This window comes from Alosa alosa, chromosome 16, assembly GCF_017589495.1.
Source record: "Alosa alosa isolate M-15738 ecotype Scorff River chromosome 16, AALO_Geno_1.1, whole genome shotgun sequence".
Lineage (NCBI taxonomy): Eukaryota > Metazoa > Chordata > Actinopteri > Clupeiformes > Clupeidae > Alosa > Alosa alosa.
In genome coordinates, this window is record NC_063204.1 from 28315384 (window position 1) to 28341761 (window position 26378).

At 42.8% G+C, this 26378-nt stretch overlaps 1 protein-coding gene across 2 annotated transcripts; it reads left to right on the forward strand.

Moving 5' to 3' along the window:
• Nucleotides 1-753: 753 nt before the first annotated feature.
• ankha (ANKH inorganic pyrophosphate transport regulator a) lies at nt 754-26184 on the forward strand. 2 transcript variants are annotated; one of them, XM_048266071.1, is made up of 13 exons: nt 754-1245; nt 7166-7382; nt 7986-8104; nt 8329-8412; nt 8538-8708; nt 8974-9108; nt 9209-9301; nt 9846-9938; nt 14071-14200; nt 14350-14473; nt 24873-24972; nt 25228-25336; nt 25816-26184. In XM_048266071.1, exons 1-13 carry the CDS (start codon nt 1150-1152, stop codon nt 25818-25820), a joined length of 1476 nt encoding a protein of 491 aa, XP_048122028.1. In that variant the 5' UTR covers nt 754-1149; the 3' UTR covers nt 25821-26184. The 2 variants fall into 2 exon arrangements, with proteins under 2 accessions (XP_048122028.1, XP_048122027.1); XM_048266070.1 differs by lacking the exon at nt 25816-26184 and having other exon boundaries at nt 25228-25497.
• The last annotated feature ends 194 nt before the right edge of the window (nt 26185-26378 follow it).

A 26378-nucleotide genomic window follows, 5' to 3' on the forward strand; every position in this document is an offset into this window, starting at 1 on the left:
GTTCAAGCCAGGCAAAAAAGTTGCAAAGTGTGTAGCCTAATTTAAATAAACAGTGGTGTATTGAACGCTCCGTTGATTGCGCAAGTGCACCTGAGAAGGCCATTGACATAACACAAATTTGATGAGATCAAGAATTAGTAGGCCTAATATGTTTCCTTTTGTTTTCAAAATTTCATTTAATCTTTCATCTGTAAATAAGTGAGCTGTGCACACTTTCTCTTCAATACGGCAGTTTTAGTATACACATTATTGCTGATAGGATAGCTCCTCTGAGATACCCACCAAATGAGAGAAAACTACTCTAAAAGTCTGATGCCCATCATTGCACACCATTGTAACCAAATGGCGTTCAATCAGGAAACCTTAGCAGAACTGTGCAAAACGTTTTGACTCTGAACTTGCCCTTGATGGCAAGCTTCTGAATGACCTGTTAAGGACCACTAGATGGCACCAAACACTGAAGCAAATGTAGCTTAGGAAATAAAGTAAAAAAAGTTGCTTAGTAAATAAATACTTGGTGTGATGTTGTTATACTACTTACTTATATTATAATAATATATAAAATATATATTTTTTAGATCTTTGTAGGCTACACCGCATATGTATGAATGGCATGAAGTAGGCTAAAACTTCAAACTCGAAGTTCAAGGCCCTTTAATTGTCAGCACGAGGAGAGTAGGCTATGACGTACGTGAGGGTTGGTGTAGTGTAGCCCCACGTGTGCTTGAGGAGGGATAAATGTCATCGGACACATGAAACATTTAGATGCTGTGAAAGCTGTCCTGAGAACAGTCCTAGGCGTTTCGCAGTGTCTTTCATGTTGGTTTCTGCTCATAGCACTTAACGTCTCGGTAATTGAAAAGCAATGGCAGAGCTCTCTGCAGGAACTTTAGGGAAACTGTCTTCTACAATCGGGTGTTGATTCGAGTAATGTGATTCCATGCGTTGTTTACTAGAAAAGTGAACTAGCTACTTAACTTATGAATGTGAGGTAGTTGTTTCGTCCCGTCAAAGTCGGTAAGAATATATCCTACCATTGGGCTTTAGTAGCCTAATTCTAACAGTGAAGACCAAAATCGGCACTTAAAACCATTCGGCACACCGACAAGCTTAAGCCGATGCATTGCAAACCATCTCTCAGGTGAGATAATGGTAGACTCCCAATCTCTCAAGTCCTACTGGCCTCTCATCCGTTTTCTGGTGCCATTGGCTATCACCAACATAGCCATCGACCTTGGGGAACAGGTAAGTTGACACTTTGTAAATTCTACCGTTATCTTTGTTGACTGTGCATCTGTTTAGAAAATGCTGATGTATGCTGTCTTGAGTGGCCAGGATCAAATCAAAACACCATGAACTAATCTATCATCATTAAATGAACTGTTCGTCCTACAGGAAATGTTAGCCTATCTTTCCTTCATTGATACCACTGCAGTTAAAATGTAACGTGTTCCACCTTTTAGCCTTATAACGATTATACAGTTGACATCCTTTATTAAAAACAAGCTTTGGAAAGCTTGCCTACAAAACTTAGGGTGGTGTTGAGCTATGGTCACACGCAGACACGATTATCAAAACAAACCTTACAAAAAATAGATAGGCTTACTTGAAAGGTCTTGTTTTCACGTGTTAAAATAAGACTAACGGAAAAGTAAGCTACCTTTCGTGGTTATGAAAAATCCTAAAATATGAATTAGACTAGGCTACTTCTGCACTGTATTTCACAACCCTGTCACATCATCAGACTTCTATTGTCACCCTGTCCATAGGTAATCTCATAGCATCTTATGACTACTTTATCTTAAATGGTTCAATAGGCTTTTTTTGTCCCTAATCACCACCCATCGGCTGCTGTATAATCATGGATCCAAACCAACTTGTGTATATATACTGCTCAAAAAAATGAAGGGAACACTTACAGTTTCCCACAATTGTTAAAACACATTTTTTCCCTTTCACCCTTTTCTCCATTCTCAAACTATATTCACAGAATGCCTGACAGTTCTTGCAAAATAAAACACTCACCTCAAAAGTTTTACTTGTGCTCAGAACCAAACAGTTTCAGAATACCGTTCCAGTGTATGATTGAAGTGTTCCCTTAATTTTTTTGAGCAGTGTGTGTGTATATTAGGGGTGTAACTAGGGTTGCCAACTTTCTGATATGAAAATAAGGAACGAGGGTTGGGGGTTTCGATAATACACTTCAGTACACCGGCATCCACTTCAGTTAGTGTGTGTATGGGGTATTGAAATTATGTATGTATTATTGTACTAAATAGTGCATCATTTTACAAAATTGTGAGCTATTATTTACTAAAATGTGCACATAATATACTACATTCTATAGCCACTAGCCTACCCATTTTCTATCTGGTGCAAAACAAGAATCATTTCGATGCAAAAACACTTGATAAAGAAATAACTGTTTGTAGCCTATTATACTCAAACCAAATAACTCTGAAAACTGAACTGGCGGATATGCTGTCATAGAAAAAAATATATTGAACATCACAAGCAGCTCCAGAAGCTCTGAATTTGGTGAAGCCTTATTTTATTTCTGGCTTTTTTTGGCTATTCTGCAGCAAGTAGGCTAGCCTATTTGTTTATCTTGCAAAGATGCACTGTAAAACTCATGACAAGACATGTCATCTCACTTCACGCTATCAGCGTAATATCGTGACTGGCAGTGGCTCAAACGAAAAGTGCATTCTCTGTTGGGATAGTGATGACAGACAAACTGAGGGATAAATGACAGCAGCAAAGTTTCCCTTTATTTCATACAAATCGTGTATTTTTCGTTCATAGTCTAACTTCTAATACTGATCTGTCATGGATTTGCACAAGTTGATTCTCAATAATACGGAACAAAATGCGTTCCGTATCAGTTCAATACGGAACACATCTTTTCCCTTGCAAATACGGGACGATTCCGTATTTTACGGAACGGTTGGCAACCCTAGGTGTAACGGTTCATGTATTCGTATTGAACCGAAACGGTACGGGCGTCACGGTTCGGTGCATGAATTTACACGGAGAATACACGATATAAAAATACATAAAACTCGTGTGCGGATTAATTAATGTCATGCGCAATTACTGTTAAGTAGCCTACCGTACGAGAGTTATGGGAGTTCTTTAGCGACACTTAACGCTAATCTGTAGCCTTGCCTTAGCTCTGAAGCTCTGATTGGCGCCTATGTTTTTTTTTTTTTTTTTTTGTCAGGTAGTCGGTTGAGTCAGTCAGTCAGAGATGGCAGCACTAAGGTGCGACCCACAAGAGTTAGAGGATCCGCTGGTCTCTTTAAGATCAGTTTGAGTGTGGGTACTTATTGTACTGTTTAGCCTACATCTTACACACTTCAGGCTGTATATATATATATTAGGGGTGTAACGGTACACAGAAGTCACGGTTCGGTGAGTATATATTTTATATATATATATATACACACTAGGGGTGTAGCGGGACACAGAAGTCACGGTTCGGTGACTTCTGTGTACCGTTACACCCTAAAATATATATATATATATATATATGATTTATTTCAGTAATTCCATTCAATATGACCAGCACCTTTACAGCGGGGAAAATAAGTATTGAACACATCAACATTTTTTTTTAGTATACTACAGTATACTTCTAGAGAGGCTGTTCGCATGCAATTTTCACCGGACATTAGTATTAACTTAGGTAATCCACACATATATAAAAATCCAAACATTAATGTCTAAAAGTAGAGTTATGAGTAAAAAAGTGGAATGGCACAGGGAAAAAGTATTGAACACGCTAAGAAAAATCAGTACACAAAGGCCAGGAATTGCAAGGAACAAACTGGAATCTATAAGTATTTAAGATAAATTATCCCTCCTGTGCAAATTGATATAAACTGGGTTAGTACATACTGGTGGGCTATAAAAAGTTTTTTTGTTACCAAGGTGTCACACAAGAAACATTTTATAATGGGTAAAAGCAAAGAGCCCTCCCAAGACCTTTGCCTTATTATTGCAAAACATATCAATGGAACTGGTTATAGATGCACTTCAAAACTTCTGAATCACCCAGCAAGCAGTATTGGAGCCATTATCTGCAAGTGGAAGGAACATCACTGCATCAACAACTGGCCATGCACAGGATCTCCTTGCAAGATTTCTGACCAGTAAGTCAGAAGGATAGTCAGAATAGTAGCCCAAGATCCAAGGACCACTCCAGCTCCAGAAAGACTTGGAGGCAGCAGGTACAATTGTTACAGAGAAAATCATAGGTAATGCACTCCACCGCCATGGCCTCTATGCACGCTCATCCCGCATAACTCTATTGCTGAAGAAAAACATGTCAAACCTTGTTGAAAGTTTGCTACACAACATTTGGACAATCCTATGAAATACTGAGAGAATGTATTCTGGTCTGGTGAGAGCAAAATTGAACTTTTCGGATGTCATACTACACAGCATATTTGGAGGAGAAATGGCACTGTGCATCACCCTAAAAATACCATACCAAAATGAGGTTTGGAGGTGGTGGCATCGTGGTGTGGGCTATTTGTCATCTCATGGTACTAGCATACTTTATACAGTTGAAGGAATGATGAATGGAGTCATTTTGTTCCAGGAGAATCTTTACATCCACCAGGATGATGAGGATGAGACGTGACTAGACCTTCCAGCAATGATCCAAACCATTCAGCAAAGGAAACTTTCTCAATTGGTTTCAGAGAAAGGAAATCAAGGCCCTGACTTCAATCCAAGTGAACAGTTTTAGAAGTTAACTAAAGATCAGGATTCACAAGAGGGACCCCTGGAATCTTCAATATTAAAGGACTATCTGTTTAAAAGAATGGGCCAAAATCACACCAGAATACTGTGACTGATTAGTTTTCGTCATACAGGAAATTCCTTGAAGCTGTCATTACGAATAAAGGCTTTTCCACAAAGTTTTTAAAAAAATTTCAGCAGGCGTGTTCAATACTTTTTTCCTGTGTCATTCCACTTTATTACACATAACTCTACATATGGACTTTAATGTTTGGATTTTTTTTATATGGGTGGATTATCTTATAAGTTAATTGTAATATCTGGTGGAAATTTCATGCAAATAGCCTCATTGGAAGTATACTTACTGAGAAAAATGTTGACGTGTTCAATACTTATTTTCCCGCTGTATATGTATGTCTCGAGGCACATTTTGCTGCTTAGCGTTAAATGCTTATCATTCTGGTAAGCAGGTGGATTAAGATGTAGCTGAGCTTAATTTTTCAGGTGTAGGCCTAGTTATTCATCATGTTTAGCACTACTACTACTACTAAGGAAATGAGTCATAGATTTTGACTGGCTGATACGTTTTACATATTGTCTTTTAATGTTAACCATGTTACGTTCTTGTTTACTTTAGTTTAGGGGACGTTGTGTATCCTGGTACTCTGACTGAGGTACAGCAACACGGCTCCAGTGCTAATTTTTCCCTGGGCTCTGGCACAGACAGCACTATAAATAACAGCTCTTAACTCAATGACGGCACATTTAAATTTAGGCAGGAGAATAAGGGGAGACTTTTATTTAGGCATTTTGTGGGGTTTCCTTAGTCATTTTAGAGCGACAGTACCCTGATACAATTACAACTGTTGCCTTATTTGTACATCCTCACAGCTCCATACTCCACCCTTCTAAGTCATTGTTTTTGTTGGTGAGTTTTGCATGAAAGAAGGGGAGAAGGGCCCTTGGTGAATGTGGCATGTTTTTGAACCATACTTATCCATTCAAGTGAGGGAAAATATACACCAATCAATGACAGTTCATTCATAGGTTTAGTTTTTCTTGGGGTTCTGTTGTTTGTCTGATGTCCTTAACCACCAATTTCACTTGAGTGGGACTTGAGTCTTGCCAGCTGAACTTCGGCATTTCCCCTTGTTATGAGCAAACAATCACAACAGTGTTCTGTAGTGTCTGCCTAAAGTGACATCTGATGAGTTTCCCTTTCATTAGCTTTTACTTAAAGAAATGAAAGTCATGTCCCACCTGGGCTGAAGTGACTTTATTAGGCAGAGAGGAAACTTGAGCAGCACTGACTGTAGTGTATAGCAGTGCTCACTGACCTCTGGGCCAGCCTGACATTCATTGTCTTCTGCTGGTAGTCTGCCGGTCCAGTGAAGGGTAAGAGGTCCAATTAAACGGCAGTGCGAGGTGTAGAGAGACCAAGGATTAAGCTTGCATAACAGCCGGTTGAGGGTTTAAAAATAGGCCTCCCCTTGCTCATTGTGCTCCTGTAGCTGTGTTTGGTTGTAAAGTAAATCTTATGGGAAATGGAAATAATATTCTCGCAGTCACCCATGGCAAGAGCAGGAAGTGAGGTTGTGCATTCATCATTCTGGTGACTTGATACAAAAAAATGTGCCAGCAAGTGACTGTCGCTTTATCTTAAACCGTGTCGTGTTGAACATCACATTAGTTTTGGCTAAGGCGTGTTTTGAACAATTGTACTGGTCACTCATTGTTTGTTCCTTGAGTGTTAGAGTTCTACATTGGACTCATTCCCATGGACTCCCAGATGACCTCACATCTGTCCCACTGTGATATTTTTCGTTTGCATGCCACATGAGGTGACACCAGTGGCATGATGATGCCATTCAAGTTGATTGTATTATCAAACGGATGCAATATTAGCAGAGACTTGATGGAAGAAGACCAGTTTTTAGAGTTGGCAGCATTTTATTTCATAGAACTGAATGAATTATTGCTGGGATGAAACCGAAATCCAGTTCCTGTGATAAACATTTGCATCAATCCAACAGCATTGATCTGAGAACCTGTGTTCAGAGACAGACAGTTTACCTGCTGTATGTTAAGGGTTTCTTGAAGCAGACAGGCAGGAAGAACTTTACGAAGCTTAGAGGAAAGAAAATGATGAGATTCTTAGTGAGATCATTCTTCCAAGGTCAACTAACTCAACCTCAAATTCAGATTCTGTAGATGCTTAGAATCCCATATAGTCTTCATGGTGGTAATCTACCATTAATTATTACATTAAACTGAGTTTATACTTATATGGACAAGCAAGAGTTATTGAAGATAAAAAAGACTGATCTTGAAGCACATAATCTGATACTAGCTACAGGAAGTATTTTCTCTTGGATTAGCTTCCTCACTCCAGTGGCATCTGTGCTTGTCCCCGCAGGCTCTGAACAGGGGCATTGCCACAGTAAAGGAGGATCGAGTGGACATGCTGGCCAGCTATGGGCTGGCATACTCTCTCATGAAGTTCTTCACCGGGCCAATGAGTGACTTCAAGAATGTGGGGTTGGTGTTGACGAACAGCAGACGGGACCGGCTCAAGGCTTTGCTCTGCATGGGCGTTGCGGGCACCATCGCTTTTGTTTTGCACATCCTCATTGGTAGGTGTGTGAGTGAGCGTAATGACCTGTTTGAGGTTTTTCTTTTTCCCCCAATAGTATGTGTGGGTGTTTTTAAAACGGAAATAGTAACACCAGAGAGAGGGCTCTAACTAGTAAGAAATAGACCAGGAGACAGGAAGAAGTGAGTGTGTAGGAGAGATTTATTCATCACGCTTCACAGAGTGGGAGCCCTGGTCCAGACACTGTGTATCTGACTTTTCTTTACTTGGAAGGCAGCAAGTCAAACTGATCTTATGTCAGCAAACCTACGCAAAGACGCTACCTGAATGCACTGCCTGGGCTCAGAGTCCCAATTGCCCTTTGGAACAGAGCAAGTAGTGTGAACCAAAAACAACAAGACAATTCTCTGTGAATGTCTGCTTTATGAGTAATGTAAACCAGATGTTAACCCATTTGACTGTGGTTCTGGTGGACATTGTGGTGGAAATGTTTACTGACTTGTGACTAATTTTAAATAAGTCTGAGTTGTTTTTAGGTCCTTTCTGTTTCCTGAGGAAGAACCCAATTTTACTGTACACATTTTAACTGTATTTTAACGGTTTTACTGTATTTTAATTTTTTCCTTGACTACTCTCAATCTAGCTTATACAGACCTTGGGTACTACATAATTAATAAGCTACACCATGTGGATGAATCCGTGGGCAACAAGACGAGGCGGGCTTTCCTCTTTTTGTCACTGTTCCCAGTTCTGGATGCCATGGTGAGTTACCTGGGTCCTGCTTTAGCCTTAAAGTATAGCTCCATATGTCAAAACCTGTGCAAGAGTTTGAAATTCTGCCAGCATAATTGATCATAACTATACTATGATTACGGTCGTGATTGAAAGTATACTATTTTAAATTGGGTGGATGGAATCCTTGTTATTAGGTATTTTATGGACTAAATCCTGGGTTATTGTGTGTGAAACTGTTCTCTATTTTAAAGGCGTGGATCCATGCTGGTATTCTCCTCAAGCACAAACACAGCCTTCTTGTTGGCTCAGCCTCCATATCAGATGTTGTTACACAGGTGAACTTTGTCTTTGTAAATTATATAATTTGTGTTGTCCAACTCAACCTCTCCACCAACACATTTGGTTGATTGTGTTTATATGTTGGTGGCGGTGCAACTAACTGATGTCTTCTTCTGGTTAGATTGTATTTGTCGCCATCCTGCTCCACAGTAACTTTGAGTGTGTAGAGCCTCTCCTCATCCCCATCCTGTCGCTCTACATGGGTGGACTGGTACGATTCACCATCGTGGGAATGGGCTACTACTGCAACGTCCATGAAAACATTCCTGACTCCAGTAGCATCGAAATTGGGGTACAATACCAAAATCTACTGCTTTGAAGAACTATGACTAGTTTTTGTGTAGACTGGTGATCGTTTTTGTCTTCTTGGTTCGGGCTTCTTGGTCTTTTATCTGCTGGTGTACGAAGTCGCAAATTTGGGAGTGCCAGACTGTCTTTTGCTTTCCCTTAGATTACAGAGCTTTTGTAAGGTCTATTGTTATGTTTTGTTGCACAGAGGACAAGAATGAACCTGAATGGTAATTGAGTTTGTATCTTTGCCTGCTGGCTCTCTCCAGGGGGATGCTACCATTAGGAAGATGCTGAATTTCTGGTGGCCGCTGGCCCTCATCTTGGCCACACAGAGGATCAGCAGGCCAGTTGTTAACCTCTTTGTGTCTCGTGACCTCAACGGAAGTGAGGAGTCTACTCAGGTCTGTTATTGCTTCACTTTCTGAGAGGGAGCCTCACAATGGCTGGTCAATGGCTGGTGTTCATTGATGTGTGTGTGTGTGTGTGTGTGTGTGTGTGTAGGCTGTTGCTGTCCTCACCGCCACGTACCCAGTGGGCCACATGCCTTACGGATGGCTAACTGAACTTCGGGCTCTCTACCCCGCTTTTGACAAGGTGAACCGCCATGTCCTTCATCTGTCGTTGGAATGTAATGAAGTTTCAGATAAGCCTTATTATCCTATTGGCATTGCTCCCGAGTTCCGAGGCATTCGAAATCAACCTTCGCCATAAAAAAATAAAATCGATGCTTGTGATCAAATTGTTAATTGCAGGATTAAACACTTATGTGACTGTGAGTGGCACCTGTGACTCAATGAGTGGCTACCTATAAGTCATTTTCAGCTCAAACTCAAGACAGGAAAATATGATAACCATCTTGGTAAATTTCCACTGCATGGTGGTTTCTACCACAGGACTCTGCTTGTCATCAGTTCACATTAAGCATCTAATTAAGCCGTGGAGGTAAAGTTGGGATTTTCTTAGCCACATTTCCTCCTAGGCATCTCGGCGCCCCAGGAGATGACCAGATGTTTTGTCATTGTGCAATTCTCTTCAATATTATGAATATTGAAGATAATATGAATATTTAGTTATATTTCTCTTAATCAAGTTTTTCTCTACCAAAAACACAGAATGGCTGTTTATTTCTTTCCGACAGAACAATCCCACCAACAAGCGGACTGGTGACGTCTCAGTCACCAGATCTCACATAAACAGATTCATCCTCTGCTGTTTCCTGATTTCAGTCACGGTAAGCTCTGTTCCACAGTAGTTAGTATGGCCCACTGTCACTTCAGCTGGATCCTCTCCTTGTACAGTAACTGTGGTCTCTTAAATAAACAAAAACATCTACTCTACTTACCATATAACTGTTGCTAAGAGCAGAGCTACCATACTTCATACATATACCATACTATAGGCAGCTCTGTAAGGGGAAGTTGGAATTTGCTTGCTACAATGTATATGCACAGGTCAGATCTCATGTACAAAAGGCCTCTTTAGGTGGGTTGGACCTGGAAAGTTCCACAGCAGACATCCAGGAGATCTGAGGCATATGCTGGCACTCTGCGCCATGCCTGCCAAAGGGGAACATGCTTGACGTGCCAGCCGGTGACTCATTATGTCACAAGTGTTTTTTGTTTTTTTTTGTGCGAAGCGCAGGGGAACCTGAGTACTGGCTGTCATTGGAGCAGAATGCTTGTCTGCAGTTTAGTTTGTTCTGATTTGATGAACCAGGCAAACCAACTCTCTCTCTCTCTCTCTCTCTCTCTCTCTCTCTCTCCACAGTTCTCTGAATGTGAAGTACCTCATGTACACAGCATTCCTGCTGTGTATTTGAATCTGAACTCCTAGAACAGGAATTGTTGGGCACGTCAGCCCTTATCGTTTCGATTGGCCACAATTACTGCACTGTAAGCATTATTGGATGAAGGCCTTTGCAGATATACAAGAAAACAATTCAATTCAATTCAGTTCAAATGTATTGGTCACATACAATTCTGGGATCTCTTTCTTTACTCTGGACTTCGCTCTCCTGATGTGCAGTACATGTTCTCCAGGTTGGGTAGTGGACTCCTGGTGGTACATTCAGCTGTTCCCTACTCTCTTTAGGGCTTTACAGTCTTGCTGAGTGCTGTTTCCATACCTAGCTGTTATATTCCCAGTAATAATACTTTCAATGGTGGCTCTGTAAAAGTTCTTTGCTGATGTTGCCTAAAGTACTTCACGTGTCTGAGGCCTATTTTTTACAGTCTATGGTCTAAGGTGAAAAAGATGCTGGCATGCCTTTCTCACCAGTGAATCACCAAGTCTCCAAGTCAGATCTTCGGAAATATGAACACCAAGATATTTAAAACTCTCTACCCTTTCCACCTGACAGTCGTTGATCTGGAGTGGTTGGTAAACTTTCTGCTGATCACACCTGAAATCTTGTTGGTGAGCATGGCATGGTCGGTTATGTCTGCTTATAGCCGTGCAGAATGACTTCAGCCTGGATGTTGTGTTCTACTGGTGTCTGACTCAAGCCTTGTCCATAGTGGAGTGGAACAACAGTCTCTGAAACCCACCGAGCAGTGGTGGAGTAGCAGCCCTAGCAGTAGGGATGGAGAGGGCGTTGGTTGAGTTGGTCCTGAGGCTTCTATAACTTGCCAGAGCAGTTTTGTTTCCCCTGTTTCCTAAAGGTATTAGCCTACATGTTGCTGCATGTTTGACGCCCTTCAACTGGGTCAGGACATGCCTCTGGATTGTCCCATCATGGGGTGGCACACACAGTGTAGGTTTGGACAGGTACTGGCAGAGATGAGTGCAGCTGGTAAAATGGCTGGGAATAAATGTGGCAGAGAATACACTTGTCCCTCAGACTTGAAGTTTAAGATCACTGTGGGTCAGGTTATATTGTATGTTAAAGATTTTACTTGTGCATATAGAGGCTTGTGTGAGATTATTATGATGTGCCAATTCAATACACAGAGGTGCAGTCTTGCATCTCTACTAACTGGAGATGAAATCTTTTACACTTCAAAACAAGAACTTGCTGAACGGTGTTTTTTGAAGCTTGCAGAGCAGACAGCATGACAGGTCTGTTTTGTGTATTTAAAAGAATGCAGGTCACATTTCTGCTGCATGGTTAGGGTTGACGGGAGAAAAACAAGAAGGTGTAATGTTTTTGAAAGCATCTCTGCTCCAGCACAATTCATAATGCACAGTGTGGGATTGTCACCATAGCTATACTTGTGCCAAACGTACCAAGTGGTTGTCACTTGAGGGCATATATTGCGTAAAATTGTTCCCTTCTCCTCTTTCCATGAGCTGTTTCACAGAGTTTTCCTCATAAAACAGGAATTCACAAGGAAAAGCGGTTGTGTGTGTACATGACTCAAAACCATGTGTCAACAGGTAAATTGTAATTGTGTTTTGGTCCCTCAGTCTTTTATGCGTGAGTGCACTTGTGGTTGCATTATGCAGAGTATTGGCAAAACCAGCCTGACTGTCTTCCCACATGAAATGAAGATGAGTCTGTGTAACCCCTGATGGATTTATTAACTAAAAACCACCAGTCCACCCAGTTCCCTGCATTCTTTTGAGCTCTGTGCTTGTTTTTGACCTCCGATGAAATGAGAGAAAGAGGTAGAAGATAGAAACCAAATGGCAGCGACAACAACAACAACAACAACCTTGAGTGCATTCTGGGGCTCTGAAGAGCACTGCTGCTGTAATTGTGTTTGTCGAAACAGTTTTTCACGCTTCAAAAACAGGATGTTGGTGGCTGGGGCCTGGGGCAGTGGGTGGGGATCGAGAAACCCAGGTTGCCAGATGTGGCTGCACGGCATGGTAAACAAGAGGGCAGGGCCTGTTGCCAATCACAGTCCTCCATGGCTGCTCAGAGCACGCTCAGTCCAGCCACACAGAGAGACAGCCCGAGAGAGAGAGAAGCGAGTGAGAGGTTGGGTCCAGTCCTAGATTGTTGAAACATTGTTTGGCTTTGTTGTAACATGTCCCCAACACACCTGTAAAAACACAAACTTTAGCCTGGGAAAGGCAAGCTCAAGTGTGCACGCAGGTACACAAACATACAAAGTTGCCCTAGAGCAGATGAAACAAGATTGCATCCAGTAATACACACTCACTCATACACGCAAAGGCTCTGTTTTAGACAGTGGAATGCAGAGACAATTGTTCGGTGATTTTGTGGTGATGTGAAGTGATGGGTTGTGAAATGAGACCTTTGTATTTTTGTGGGAAGCAATGAACAGTTTGAATTTGGACCACATTTGTTGGCTCTAGCTTATGCCTTTTTTTTTTTTTTTGTACTCAACATTTTCCCCACAGCAACGGTCATTTTTGAGACATCAGACAAAACATGATGCAGAATTGAAACGAAAAAACATTATGCTATGACTAATTAGAAGTATGTATGTATATATTTTACATGTACGAATCTATAGAGGTATGTATGGATACAACCTCCTATCTAATTATGGTGTTGACGGTCAACATGATCTGACGGTGTTAACAACATTGTTTTCACTAAACAAATTTGTTTACCTAGTAATTGGTCTGTGGTCTTATGTCTATGCCAGCTGCTAACAATCTGTCAAATTAATGAATCCAAAATTTCCAGTAGTTGTGAAACGTTCACAGAAAAACTTCAGTGAAATCAGCACATCAGAGGATTGCTTAAGGTAAAATTTACCAATGCAATTACAATGGTTTAATTGCGTTACTCATCATGGTTGAATTCTTGCATGAGAAATACTACCCAAAACGGCAGCAATTATATGGGGGCAGACTTTGGCCATTGCATTGCAAAGTTTTCCTCATGAACCCATCATACACTGGTAGGCAAATTGGGAAAATATTTACATGCTTTTTCTTTTTTTATTTGAATGTTCGAGAACACACCAGCTTTTGATTATGGTAAGTAGCATCAACTACTGATCTGGATATCTTTCCAAAAGAGAAAGAATGATTAGGATACTGTCACTTTTGAGCAGGTTGAATCTGACTAAATACAATGCTCAGTGCTATACAGTGGATTATCCGGTCTCTATGGTCTTTTTTTATGGACGGTTGCAGGAATCCATTTTGTTATATTAAATATTGTTATCTACAGCCAATCAACGTTATCTGTGCAGCTCGAGTGGTTTCTGTTTCTCTTGCACAGACGCGGACAGACTTTGAATAAGCGTACCACTACCTCCTAATATTAGTTAAGGTGGGAGTGGTGTGTTTGAGAAACACTGACCTAGACTAAGCAGATCCAGATATGCTGTCATTACATCCCCATTTCTTGCATGGTAAAAACAGGTGGGGTTGTAATTTAACAAGGCTCAATCAGTGGAACACAATTGCATGATGGGTGAATCTTGCTCTGCATTATCCAGATGTGTTTCATATTGTTCTGGAGTCCTGGAGTATCGGAGAGCATCTTGGTGAACATTATTGGAGTCGATGCGTCATTTGCCCGACTCTGCGTCACCCCTCTGAGGATCTTCTCCTTTTTCCCCCTGCCAGGTAAGGCGGTATTGACAAATATATTTTAGACTGGATGTTATGATAGTTGGGAAGCATGCATGTAGTATTTGGAAGGATGAAAGGGTTTATTTAATGCTCTCTCTGTGTGTGTGTGTGTGTGTGTGTGTGTGTGTGTGTGTGTGCCACAGTGTGTGTCCGTGCTTGCTTGACAGGCTGGCTCATGACGCTGAAGAAAACATTTGTCCTGACACCCAGCTCTGTGCTTCGCATTGGAGTCCTGATCATCGGCCTTGTGGTACTTCCTTATATGGGGTGAGTGTGCGTTTGCGCGTTTCTTGCTGGGAGTCCCTTTCTCATAGGATAGGCTTACAGTAGCTGAAACGGAGGAAGTGTGTCAGTGAATCAGTGGATGGAACTTTGACCCATGAAGTGACTAAGTCACAAAATGCATGACTGCTGCATTTTCGGAAATCTTTTAAATATAGCACAGCACCGTCAGTGAGGCAATATTGAGATCGGCTATGATTCACTCACATGTCTGAAGTAGGGTAGATGATGGATACTTTATTGATCCCCAGGGGAAATTCAAGGTCACAGTAGCATACAGACAACACACACACATTCACTAACAGCAGAAAGTAATTAAAAGTAAATAATATAAAAACACAACTAAGCAATAAGGACAGTAGAAGATAAATATATACTAAATATACGAAAATACAAATTATACTAAATAACACAATTCTAAAAAAACCGTATCCACATAGTGGGTGATTAATCAAACAAGATGTGCTTGCAATGACTGAGGCAGGGACTGAGCCTGTGATTCTCTGTGCGTAAGGTAAGGTGCTCTGTGTGAATGAGTGTCATGGTGATGGTGCAAATGAGTAAGTCAAACAGTGCAAGAATACTATCCTATCCTATCTATCTATCTATCTATCTATCTATGGCAGAAGACAGTCGTAAAAAGTGGCTAGTGGACAGACGGTTCAAGACATGGAGGTGGTGGAGAGGCAGATAGACTATGCGGAGAAGTCTATTTCTCCTCTTCCCTTAAGTGAAGCATTGAACAGTTCAATGGCCCTGGGGACGAATGACTTCCTCAGTCTGTCTGTTGTGCAAGGCAGTGAGCGAAGTCTCCAGTTGATCAGGCTCTTCTGCTTAACAATAGTGTTGTGGAGTGGATGACACTCATTGTCCAAGATGGGGCTGGGCGGTAAAACGATAGCGATATGTATCGCAATAGACATGTAATCGATATCAATAAAAAATGCGTTCGATAGAACATTCGATAATTAAAAGCAACACACACCTCCCGCCTTACGTTGTCCATAAATAAATAGGCTAAATATATCTTGCATTGTAGCTAGTATGTGCAACTCTACCAGAGTAGACGATAGAAGTAGGCCTACCTTAACACAGACTCTCAATGAGTCCTTACCCTGTGCGCGCTCTCTCTCTCTCTCTCTTTCTCTCGCTAGGTGCATCCCTCCTCAGCATGCGCATGTAATCCAAACATTCACAATCGTGCAAGATGACTGAATTGCTATTAAATCCGGTTAGCATCATTAGCACGCTGCATGAATTTGTTCAAAACTGTTGCATTCAAATTGACTGCTAAATAATCAACTCAATCCCGATGCAAATGGAAAAGTATTTTCCAAGACTCAAACGGGCCTGTCCCAAGGAGAAAAAGTATTTATTTTAAACTTAAACACACGTGGGGAAACTGAACATTCTAACCAGTAGCAGTGTTTCCCCTAGAAATTTTTCCAGCAGCGGTGCTATTACTGGGTGTTGCACTTTTTTTTATTATTTTTTTTATCATACCTTCATGTTTCTTTTGTGGACATTTTCAGCTTTCTTTTACATTATTGGTTAAAAATGATAGAAGAAAAATGAAATGGCACAACCCAGAAAAAGATTTACAATTTATTTAAATTGGTCTTAATGGCAAAGGCCACGCCCAATCTGCGAGCACTTAATTTTTCTGGGCTTTTCAAAGAACATCTCTAAGGCTCTTTGGTAATTGAATTGAATTGTTGGGGGGCAATTAATGCTGACACGCATGCACGTAGCCAGATGCTCTCCTTGTAGTCTATTTCTCAGTCCCAAAACAACAAACCCACGATAAAAAGTAAATACTCACTTTTCTTCTACATCACTCCCACAGTTACCATACAACTCACTCACAATTAACTCGAAAAGGACCTAGGCTACTTGATTGAAGTGCGACCGTTCGTCTCACCGTCAAGAGAACGCTGAAGTTATGAGAACACGTCTTTCTGATAAGAGAATGTAGGCTCCTATGTCTAATGCCGCAAACGTGAAAAGGTCTGTTTGTGATAGCCTATTATAGCTAAGTGGACAGAATTTAGGCTATACGTGATATGCCAACATATGCTCATATTTCCTTTAACTATCAGAAAGTTTAAACAGGCCTAGACTGTGTTCGCCTAGCTTTCCCATGCAAACATTACATGTAGCCCCACGCTAACGCTACAAGTCTAGGCTACAATTAACGTTAAGACCATACACCTTGTAGCACATTGGTTTACTCTATTGCATTACTTACGTTTTAATAATTTGTCGTTGAATGTTGATGGAGGCTCATCTTTGGGAAATCAGCTCTCTGGATAAAATTGTCAGCCGGAGCAAGAGTTCTCAGAGTTGACGACACCGGACGTAAATCCAATCAGCAGAAAGAACCGCGATCACAACAGTAGGCTAAATCGCAACAAACTTGTTTCCCCATGTTAAATTCATTTGGTAATCATGAATTGGTTTCTTTTATTTGATGTAGGCTAGAGAGGAGGATGCATGTTTCACATTAGTGTCAGTGTGTCAAAGCAGGCTTTGGATCAGAGGAATTGCTCAAGCTTAACATATGGCATAGGCTACAAGAATTCACGGCATACAAACAGCTTTTGATGAAATATAACTAATATCATTTTTTTATTGTCACCAGGCCTATAAGTAGGCTATTTATTGTGTAACCTACAAGTGAACGATGACACCATAGGCTACACTGTGGCGGAGCACGACCCCATCAGTCGGATAGCTAAACAATGTAACCGTGTGCAGAACGTAGGCTAGCCATATGGGCTGCAGACTTGTCTTTGGGCTTGTAATCACCTGACACATCATGCCGCATATACGTCCTGAATAATGAGAGGCTAAGTGCGGATTTGATGTGCTTAACTTACTCAAGACTTTCAGAAAACAATTTCGAGATGACGTTGGCCGTTGTGCTTTTACAGTGTGTTAAGTGAATCTCGTGATATTATGTTGCAGCGGCGCTGAAAATCCAGCGGCGGCGCTGCGCCGCTGTTAAATACACTGTAGGGGAAACACTGCAGTAGACTTACTATGATAAACTAGCAAATTACTTTGTTTACAATATTTCCAGGCTTTAACCAGTGCTGCTCATTCAGACTTATGTGCACAATTATTTATTTGAGTGTTTTTCATGATTGTGTTGCTATTTCTTTTCTCTGTTTGCTTTGATTGATAACTGAGGTGATTCAAATCAGGTTAAGTTTAAAATAAAAGTGTTTTTAAATTGAACTTTTTTCCCTTCTGGTCCTTATCTGAAATAGATTAAAAAAAAATCAATAATTATCGATATCGACCGATATGAAATACTTATATCGTGATAGTTTTCAGCCATATCGCCCAGCCCTAGTCTAAGATGTTGATCAGTTTGTTCAGGGTCCTTTTGTCAGATATTGAAGTGATGCACTCCAGTTCAGCTCCCACTACAGAGCCAGCTTTCCTTACCAGCCTGTCCAGTCGCCCCGCATCCTTCTTCTTTGTGCTTCCTCCCCAGCATACCACTGCATAGAAGAGGACGCTGTCAACAACAGACTGGTTGAACATCCTGAGGAGCTTGCTGCACACATTGAAGGAGCACAGCCTCCTCAGGAAGTACAGCCTGCTCTGCCCTTTCTTGTAGAGTGCGTCAGTGTTGGCTGACCAGTCCAGTTTATTGTCAAGGTGGAGACCCAGGTACTTGTAGGTGCTTACCACCTCGACATTGACCCCATCAATGGAGACTGGTAGCAGAGTGGGCTTAGACCTGCGGAAATCCACCACCATCTCCTTGGTCTTTGAAGTGTTGAGTTGGAGATGATGGAGTTTGCCCCATTGCACAAAGTCCTCCACCAGGCTCCTGTACTCCTCCTCCTGCCCGTTCCTGATAGACCCCACAATTGCAGTATCGTCAGAAAACTTCTGCTACGACACTGAGTCATGCCACATGCAGAAGTCAGATGTGTACAGGGTGAACAGGGAGGGGCTGGAGAGGGCACAGTTCCCTGTGGCGCTCCGGTGCTGCTGATCAGTGTCAGAGAGACAGTTCTTTAGTCTGATGAACTGTGGTCGCTCAGTCAGGTAATCTGTAATCCAGGTTACCAGGTGTACCAGAGCGTCCACCCCATCTACAAGAGCTTGTCTCCTAGTCTGAGGGGGTGGATGGTGTTAAAAGCACTTGAGTAATCAAAGAACATGATTCTCACAGCACTTTTCCCCTTGTCTAGGTGAGAATGTGTCCTGTGTAGAAGATAAGTGATGGCATCGTCCACGCCCACTTTCTCCTGGTATGCAAACTGTAACGGGTCTAGTGCATGGCGTACCTGGGGTCTGAGCATACCTAAAACCAATCGCTCCATTGTCTTCATCACATGTGATGTTAGAGCGACAGGTCTGTAGTCATTAAGCTCACTAGGATGTGGCTTTTTAGGGACGGGTGAGACATGATGTCTTCCACAGTGTTGGAACTTGTCCAAGGTGTAGACTCAGATTGAAGATGTGCTTCAGTGGCTCCCCCAGTTCAGCAGCACATGCCTTGAGTAGCCTTGGACACAGTCTGTCGCTGCCTTATTCGTGTGCAGTTTCTTTAGTTTGTGTAGCAACATTCAATGTGTGTACATCTTTTTAGATGATGGCGCGTACACCGCAGCGACCTCTCTCTGTGTCCCAACCGCACGGTGTTTTGTTCGTTTAAAAAGTGTTTGTCGAAGTTTTACGTGTTCGTCTTGTCTTACTACGCCGTACTACACAAGTACAGCAGGCAGTTTTTAATCGACATCTGCAAAAGCAAGTTTTGCAGCGTTCTGGACTTTGCAACAGAGGCGCTAAAGGAACTCGGACTACTCCGGCCTGCAACAACACCGGACTTCGCCTGCTACTCCTCCCCCGAAAGAAAGCGCCGGAAGCGGTGTCGCGAGGAAGCAGAAGAGGGGCAAAGCTGAGGCGGGCGTCGGGCCAGGCTAGCGGCTAGCCTAACTTCGCCCAGCCATACCATCCATTCTCCTGGCAAATGTACGATCACTGGACAACAAAATGGATCACATACGACTGCTGAGATCAACGAACCGGACAGTAAGTAACTGCTGTGTGCTCGTCTACACTGAGACTTGGTTAAATGACAACATTCCGGACTCTGCTGTACAACTGGGCAGCTAGCATGCTATCGAGCAGACAGGGCCATTGTAAAGGGAGGTAAATCGCGAGGAGGAGGAATCTGTGTTTACATCCGTGGACGAATGGTGCGGGACACTGTAGTAGTATGCAAACACTGCTCACCACTGGCAGAGTTTATGATCATAAAGTGCCGACCTTTTACCTGCCAAGGGAAATTACTGCGATTCTGCTAGTTGCAGTATACATCCCGCCTACCAACAACAACAGCGATAAGAACGCGGCTCTTAGTGAACTGTACCAGGCTGTCAGTGAACAACAGACGGCACACCCAGACGGTTTCACCATCTTCACTGGAGATTTTAACCATGCTGATCTAAAAACTGTACTTCCAAAGCTACACCAGCATGTTGATTTTCCAACAAGAGGAGATAACATCCTGGACCTGGTCTACACTACACACAAAGGAGCATACAAAGCCACCCCCCTCCCCCACATTGGACTTTCAGACCATATCACTGTTATGCTAATGCCCGCATACAGACAAAGGGTAAAAGCGAACAAACCGGTTCGTAAGCAGGTAAAAGTGTGGCCTGAGGGAGCCTCCGATGCTCTTCAAGACTGCTTTGACACAACAGACTGGGAAATGTTTAAGCAGGCAGCCACTTACAACAACCGGACAGACATAGAGGAGTATACAGACACTGTAACCTCTTACATCACCAAGTGCATCGATGATGTGACCCACACAAAAGACATCATCACTCGGGCTAACTGGAAGCCATGGCTGACAGGGGATGTCCCTCAGGCTGCTGAGGGCCAGAGACAAAGCCTACAGAGCTGGGGATGAAGCTGGCATGAAAACAGCGAGAGCCAACCTGTCCCGTGGCATCAAGGAAGCAAAAAGGAATACACTCACAAGATAACCACCCACTTCAAAGACAGCAGGAACTCACAAAGCCTATGGCAGGGCATTCAGGCCCTCACGGACTACAAGCCCAGCGCCACAGAGCTGTGAGAGCAACATCCCTCTGCTCAACAACCTGAACCGCTTCTTTGCTCGGCTTTGAAGCACAAAACAGCACCTGCCCACAGAAGACCCATCCCCTCTACATGAGCAGCCCCTGTGCCTCTCTGCCGACAGCGTGAAGAGGGACACTTGCTGCTATCAACACCCGTAAGGCAACAGGTCCAGACAACATCCCAGGGCGATGCTGAAGGACTGCGCAGGGGAGCTTAAGGATGTCTTCACAGACATCTTTAACACTTCCCTGAAGCAAGCCATCGTCCCATCATGTTTCAAAGCTGCCACCATCATACCTGTGCCGAAGAAAACTGCTCCATCCTGCTTCAATGACTACCGCCCTGTGGCACTGACACCCATCATCATGAAGTGCTTTGGCGGCTTGTCATGTCACATATCAAAGCCATTCTCCCCCACCCTGGACCCCTTCCAGTTTGCATACCGAGCCAAGCGGTCTACAGAGGATGCAATCTGCTCTGACCTCCACCCAGCCCAAAAAAGAGACTCATATGTGAGATTGCTGTTATAGACTTCAGTTCTGCATTCAACACCATAATACCACAACAACTCATCTGCAAACTTGACAAACTGGGACTCAGTACCTACCTCTGCAACTGGCTACTGGACTTCCTCTGTCAGAGGCCCCAAGTAGTGCGTGTTGGCAACAATACCTCAAGCAGCATCACACTGAGCACAGGGGCCCCCAAGGCTGCGTGCTCAGTCCGCTGCTCTTCACCCTGCTGGACGATGACTGCACTGCAACCTACAGCAACAATCACATAGTGAAATTTGCTGGCGACACACAACTCTGGTGGGTCTCATCACCAAGGGCGACGAGACTCAATACAGGTTGGAGGTCGACCATCTGACCACGTGGTGCAGGGACAACAACCTCCTGCTGAACGCCAGCAAGACCAAAGAGATTGTTGTTGACTTCGGAGAGGTCACACCCAACACCTGCCACTGACCATCGACGGTGCTGTGGTGGTGAGAGAGAAAGCAGCACCAAATTCCTGGGGTGCACATCAGTGAAGACCTCTCCTGGACCACCAACACTGCATCACTGGCTTAAGAGAGCTCAGCGCCGCCTGTACTTCCTAAAACTCAGGCGAGCAAGTGCTCCACCAGCCATCATGACCACATTTCTACCGAGGCACCATTGAGAGCATCCTCTCCAGCTGTATCAGCTGTGTGGGGGCGGAAGCTGCACTGAATACAACAGGAAAGCCCTGCAGCATAGTGAACACAGCTGGAAGGATCATAGGTGCTTCACTCCCCTCCCTGAAGGACATTTACACCACCCACCTCACCCGCAAGGCGACCAAAATTGTGAGTGATGCAAGTCACCCCGCTCACAATCTGTTTGATCTACTGCCCTCTGGGAAGAGGTACAGAAGCCTGCGCTCCAAGACTACCAGACTCACCAACAGCTTCATACACCAAGCTGTAAGGATGCTGAACTCTCTCCTCCCCTCTCCCCCTCCACCCTCAGCTACATAACATCCTGGACATTGGACCCACAAATGGCGCCTGCACTACTCCACCTGCACACTTGAACACTTGCACACTTGTACACTTTACAACTTGGTGTTGTTGTCCTGAAAACACAACACTTCTGCTGCTCTTACATAACTTGCCACGTACCACTATGCCACTTTCTTTATTACTTAGGTCAAACAGTATTTTATAGTATTTTACAGTATTTGCACTAGTATTTTATTGACTGTCTATGCACAATTTGGACAAAATTTTGCTGCTCTTATTTTTTCATTATTATATGTGCCCTCTTATTTACTTATTTACTTACTTTTTTGTTTACTTGAATGTTATGTTTGTCTGCGGACTTAAAATTGGTCAAATATGTCTTGTCTTCACCGTGGGATAGTGAGAAACGTAATTTCGATCTCTTTGTATGTCTGGAACATGTGAAGAAATTGACAATAAAGCTGACTTTGACTTTGACTTTAGCTTCTTTAGCTCTTACTTGATTTGCTGTGATGATGGGGGTGTAAGGGGAAAGGGGAGGGGTGCATCTGGGATCTATGTGTCTGATGGCTGTTGACTGAGGTCGTTGTCGCCTCATTGATCGTGATCGCCATGTGGGGGAGGGGTGCAATATCCAGTGATGGTGGGGGTACGATAGCCTGTGATGGTGGAGGTGAGTGTTGCACTGTTATTGAGGGGGTGTGGTGGTGGGGGCTGGGGCTGAGGGATGACCACCTCCTTGATGTGCCTGTCAAGGCTGCCAGAGTCGTGGACGCCTCAACAGGCACAGGCAAGGAGGCGTCAGGCGGGGGCAGGGCGTGAGGTGATGGTGGCTTAGGTCGTTGGGTCTCACCAGGATGCAGAGCCGGAGAGACTGGGAGGGTGGGAGGTGGGGGTAGGGCAGGCACGCAAACGAGAGCAGTGCCTGAGTCAGCCGGGGGTGGTGGACAGACCACTGCCATTGGAGCTGGAGCAGGGCAGTCAAACCTGTTGTAGAAGTGGTTCAACTAGTTCGCCCTGTCCAGGTCCCCCTCCACAGAGCTGCTGCTCTTCAGGCCAGTTATAATTTTCATGCTGTCCCATGCCTCCTTCATGTTGTTCTCCTGCAACTTCTGTTCCACCTTCCTTCTGTAGTCCTCCTCCGGGTAGGAGGAACTTTATCCAAATGCAAGAGTATAGGTCAAACATGACCGCACAGTGTGGTTAGCACCAAAAGGACTTTGTTTACGTTCTTGAGTTCTCTCTTAAAGCAATGTTAAATAGCTGCTGCAGGGAGCAGAAGTAATGTACACGGTATATATTTATGCACACACAAACCACCGCAATATGCACTGCTGTGTTTGGTCTTGTAATGTTGAAACCTCCAACATCTTTACATTACTTGACATCTTTAGGGTAGACTAACATTATGGTTTCTGTGCCCACAGAAATATGTATGTTGTTATGCACATAACCAGACCATAAAGTGGGTATCTATGCCAATCCGTTAACATTAAAACTGTAAAGGGCTGAAGGCCCGGAGGCCTGGAGCTTTCAAAATGCAATATGCTGCTAATGGACTTTCAACCACTGCTATAATCATCTAACCAAATACACACCATGATGAACATGATGACCTGATACAGATTCCCTTTGTATCAGCGCTGTGTGATTTTTTAAAAAAAAATTACTTCACAATATTCCTTCTGGGCTCAATTCAAATAAGCTTAAACGGAAATGTAGGTGATTTCCCTGAGATGAAATGAAGACATTCTGATTATGGTTTTGACACAATGATGTACTCTTAAAGGGGTGGTGTGATGGGATTTCATTCATGTTCTGGGAAAGGTTGTTTATGGGGAAGCTTATTCAGGTAACAATGTGATGACCTGAGGGGTATTTCACACTCAAAGTGAACAACCACTTTTGATATAGACAGTGAAGTAAACGTTTTCTTTTTTGAACGGGGAACGGCTATTTCTATAAAACAGCAAGAGTAGGCGTGGTGGACCAACTGAATGCAAATTTACGTTTGCGCCCACGTGTGAGGGCTCCTCATTTAGACACGCTACATCATTAAAAAAAGCCCTTGCCACTGTACAGATACGCATACAGTATGACCAACTACTTTATATTATATTGTCTTTATAATAGAATTAATTGAAAACACCTTTGACAAATTGCTCTCCATTTCCAATCAGCTAGGCTACTACAGTAGACTATTCATCAAATGTAGGCTATATCAACAAAAGAAGCAAACAACGACTATATGTTAATATATATAACGACTATTAGAATGTCGAAAAATACAATTAAAATGATAACCCTATGGTATTAGGCAGACAATCTGTGAGCAAATACATTTAGCCAATAGTATATTAAGCTCTCAAACAAATCACATGGAGGTCTGATTTGAATGACAGCTGGCTGAACCAATAAGACAACATATTTATCATTAGAATTAACTAATCCTGGCTGTCAACCTGAGGGGTATTTCACAAAATCTAGATAAGGGATTAAGATGGGATTATTTTGAATAAATCCCCATGGCAACTTATGTGCCATCTCTTTTGTGAAACCAAGTCAAGGCTAAATTCATCCAGGATAACCAAAAATCCCAGCTTAATTCATTTAAAAAAATAGGTTTTGTGAAATACCCCTCAGCTCCTTTACCAGAATCAACAAAATCCCCATAGCACGGACCCACAATCATAGAGCAAGTATAGCAGTAGTGTTGTGTACAGGAAACGGTTATCCTCAGCCTCTAGGTAAGATGTTTATCAGTGCCGTGTTGTTTTGCAGAGTCCATGGGGCCACACTGGGCGTAGCGGCACTGCTGGCTGGATTTGTGGGAGAGGCGTCCATGGTTGCTATCGCCACCTGTTGCGTCTACAGGAAACAGGTTTGGAAAAGCTCTCTTTCTTTTATTCTTTCAGATGTAGTTTGTCTGTTCTGGAGGGTGAAGAGACATCATTTGTGAGGTAATGGAGAATCTACATAAAAGGTTTAGTCTCTTTTTTTTTTTCTAAGAGAACAGAACCCTCAGAAGTCAAATGATGCAACTAGTTTAAGGAGGTAGCGGAAATTCTTTCAAGCTGTAGCTCATGTTTTGTTTTTGTTTTGTTTCTCTTGCCTTCCCGATAAACGCTGAACGCAGGAGAGTAACAACAAAAACAAGGAGCTGGTTGCTGAGGGGGAAAACTCCTCCCCCATGAGGGAGGTTAACCCCACAACCCAATTAGACAACATTCTGGAGCTGGGAGAAGGCAAGGACCAATGAGAAGACAAAAACAATGTTTGGGAAAGCAGAGACAACAAATATGCCTTGAAGTCTTTGCTCTGATGTGATTGAGCCACAGGTTGCACTTTTCTTGGGAGGGGACTCTGAGGTCGCAAAAAGGACTCAGAAAGCTTGTGTTGAGATTGTGTTGGGTTGAGGGGGTGTGCGCACAATATCCTATTTGGGGGTAGCTATTAGTGAGAACCCACACAGCTACAGGGGATCAACCAATCAGACATGGTGGAGACTACATCCACCCATCACCATGTTTCACACCAACAGCTGTAAGCTAATGGCCACTAAGCACCTATGCAGGTATTAATCAACAGAAACAGTGTTCCAAACTAACTAGACTTTGGCAGTATGAATATTGCAATGTGCCAGTATGTAGAAATGTAACATGACCTGTGTCCTTTCTTCGTATTTCTCTCTTTTGGGTTGGCTTTCCTTTGCTACTCGTCACAGACTAACTGAAATGAGCTGCAAGAAGGCCAAGGGAGAGGGCAGAGGTTGTATCCCTTGGAATGCAACGAGACATGTTGGAAACAGGAGAACACTGGAAGTATGGTCTTTGGCTGTGACTCAGCTGTTTGTTGACCTTTGAGCAGAGCAGGGTGTTTTTCTGTGAAGAGAACAATAGCCATGATGGAATACTTCATTTTATTGAAGTGTATTATCTAGTCAAAAGACTCATCTTAAAGCGTTGGGAATTGGGGTTTCAGTTTTACTTCTTAAATTGACTTTTCTTGAAATGCCAGGGTTTTTTTTTTATCATTGTAGAACACTGAATTTTTAAGTTTTCCATGTCTGTTTTAAATAGATGTAAAAATTATATATGCATTAAACTTGAGTATGCCCCAGGACAGGGGTATTGACATGTCTGGGTACAACCTAAACACAAAAACAAAGTTTCTGTTGCAGCCGACTGCATAATATAAACCAAATTGTTGCACCTGGGCAGCCTGTACTGAACAGAAATACCGACTTCAACCAAAGGGATCATCATCCTCACTTTCCCATACTAAATC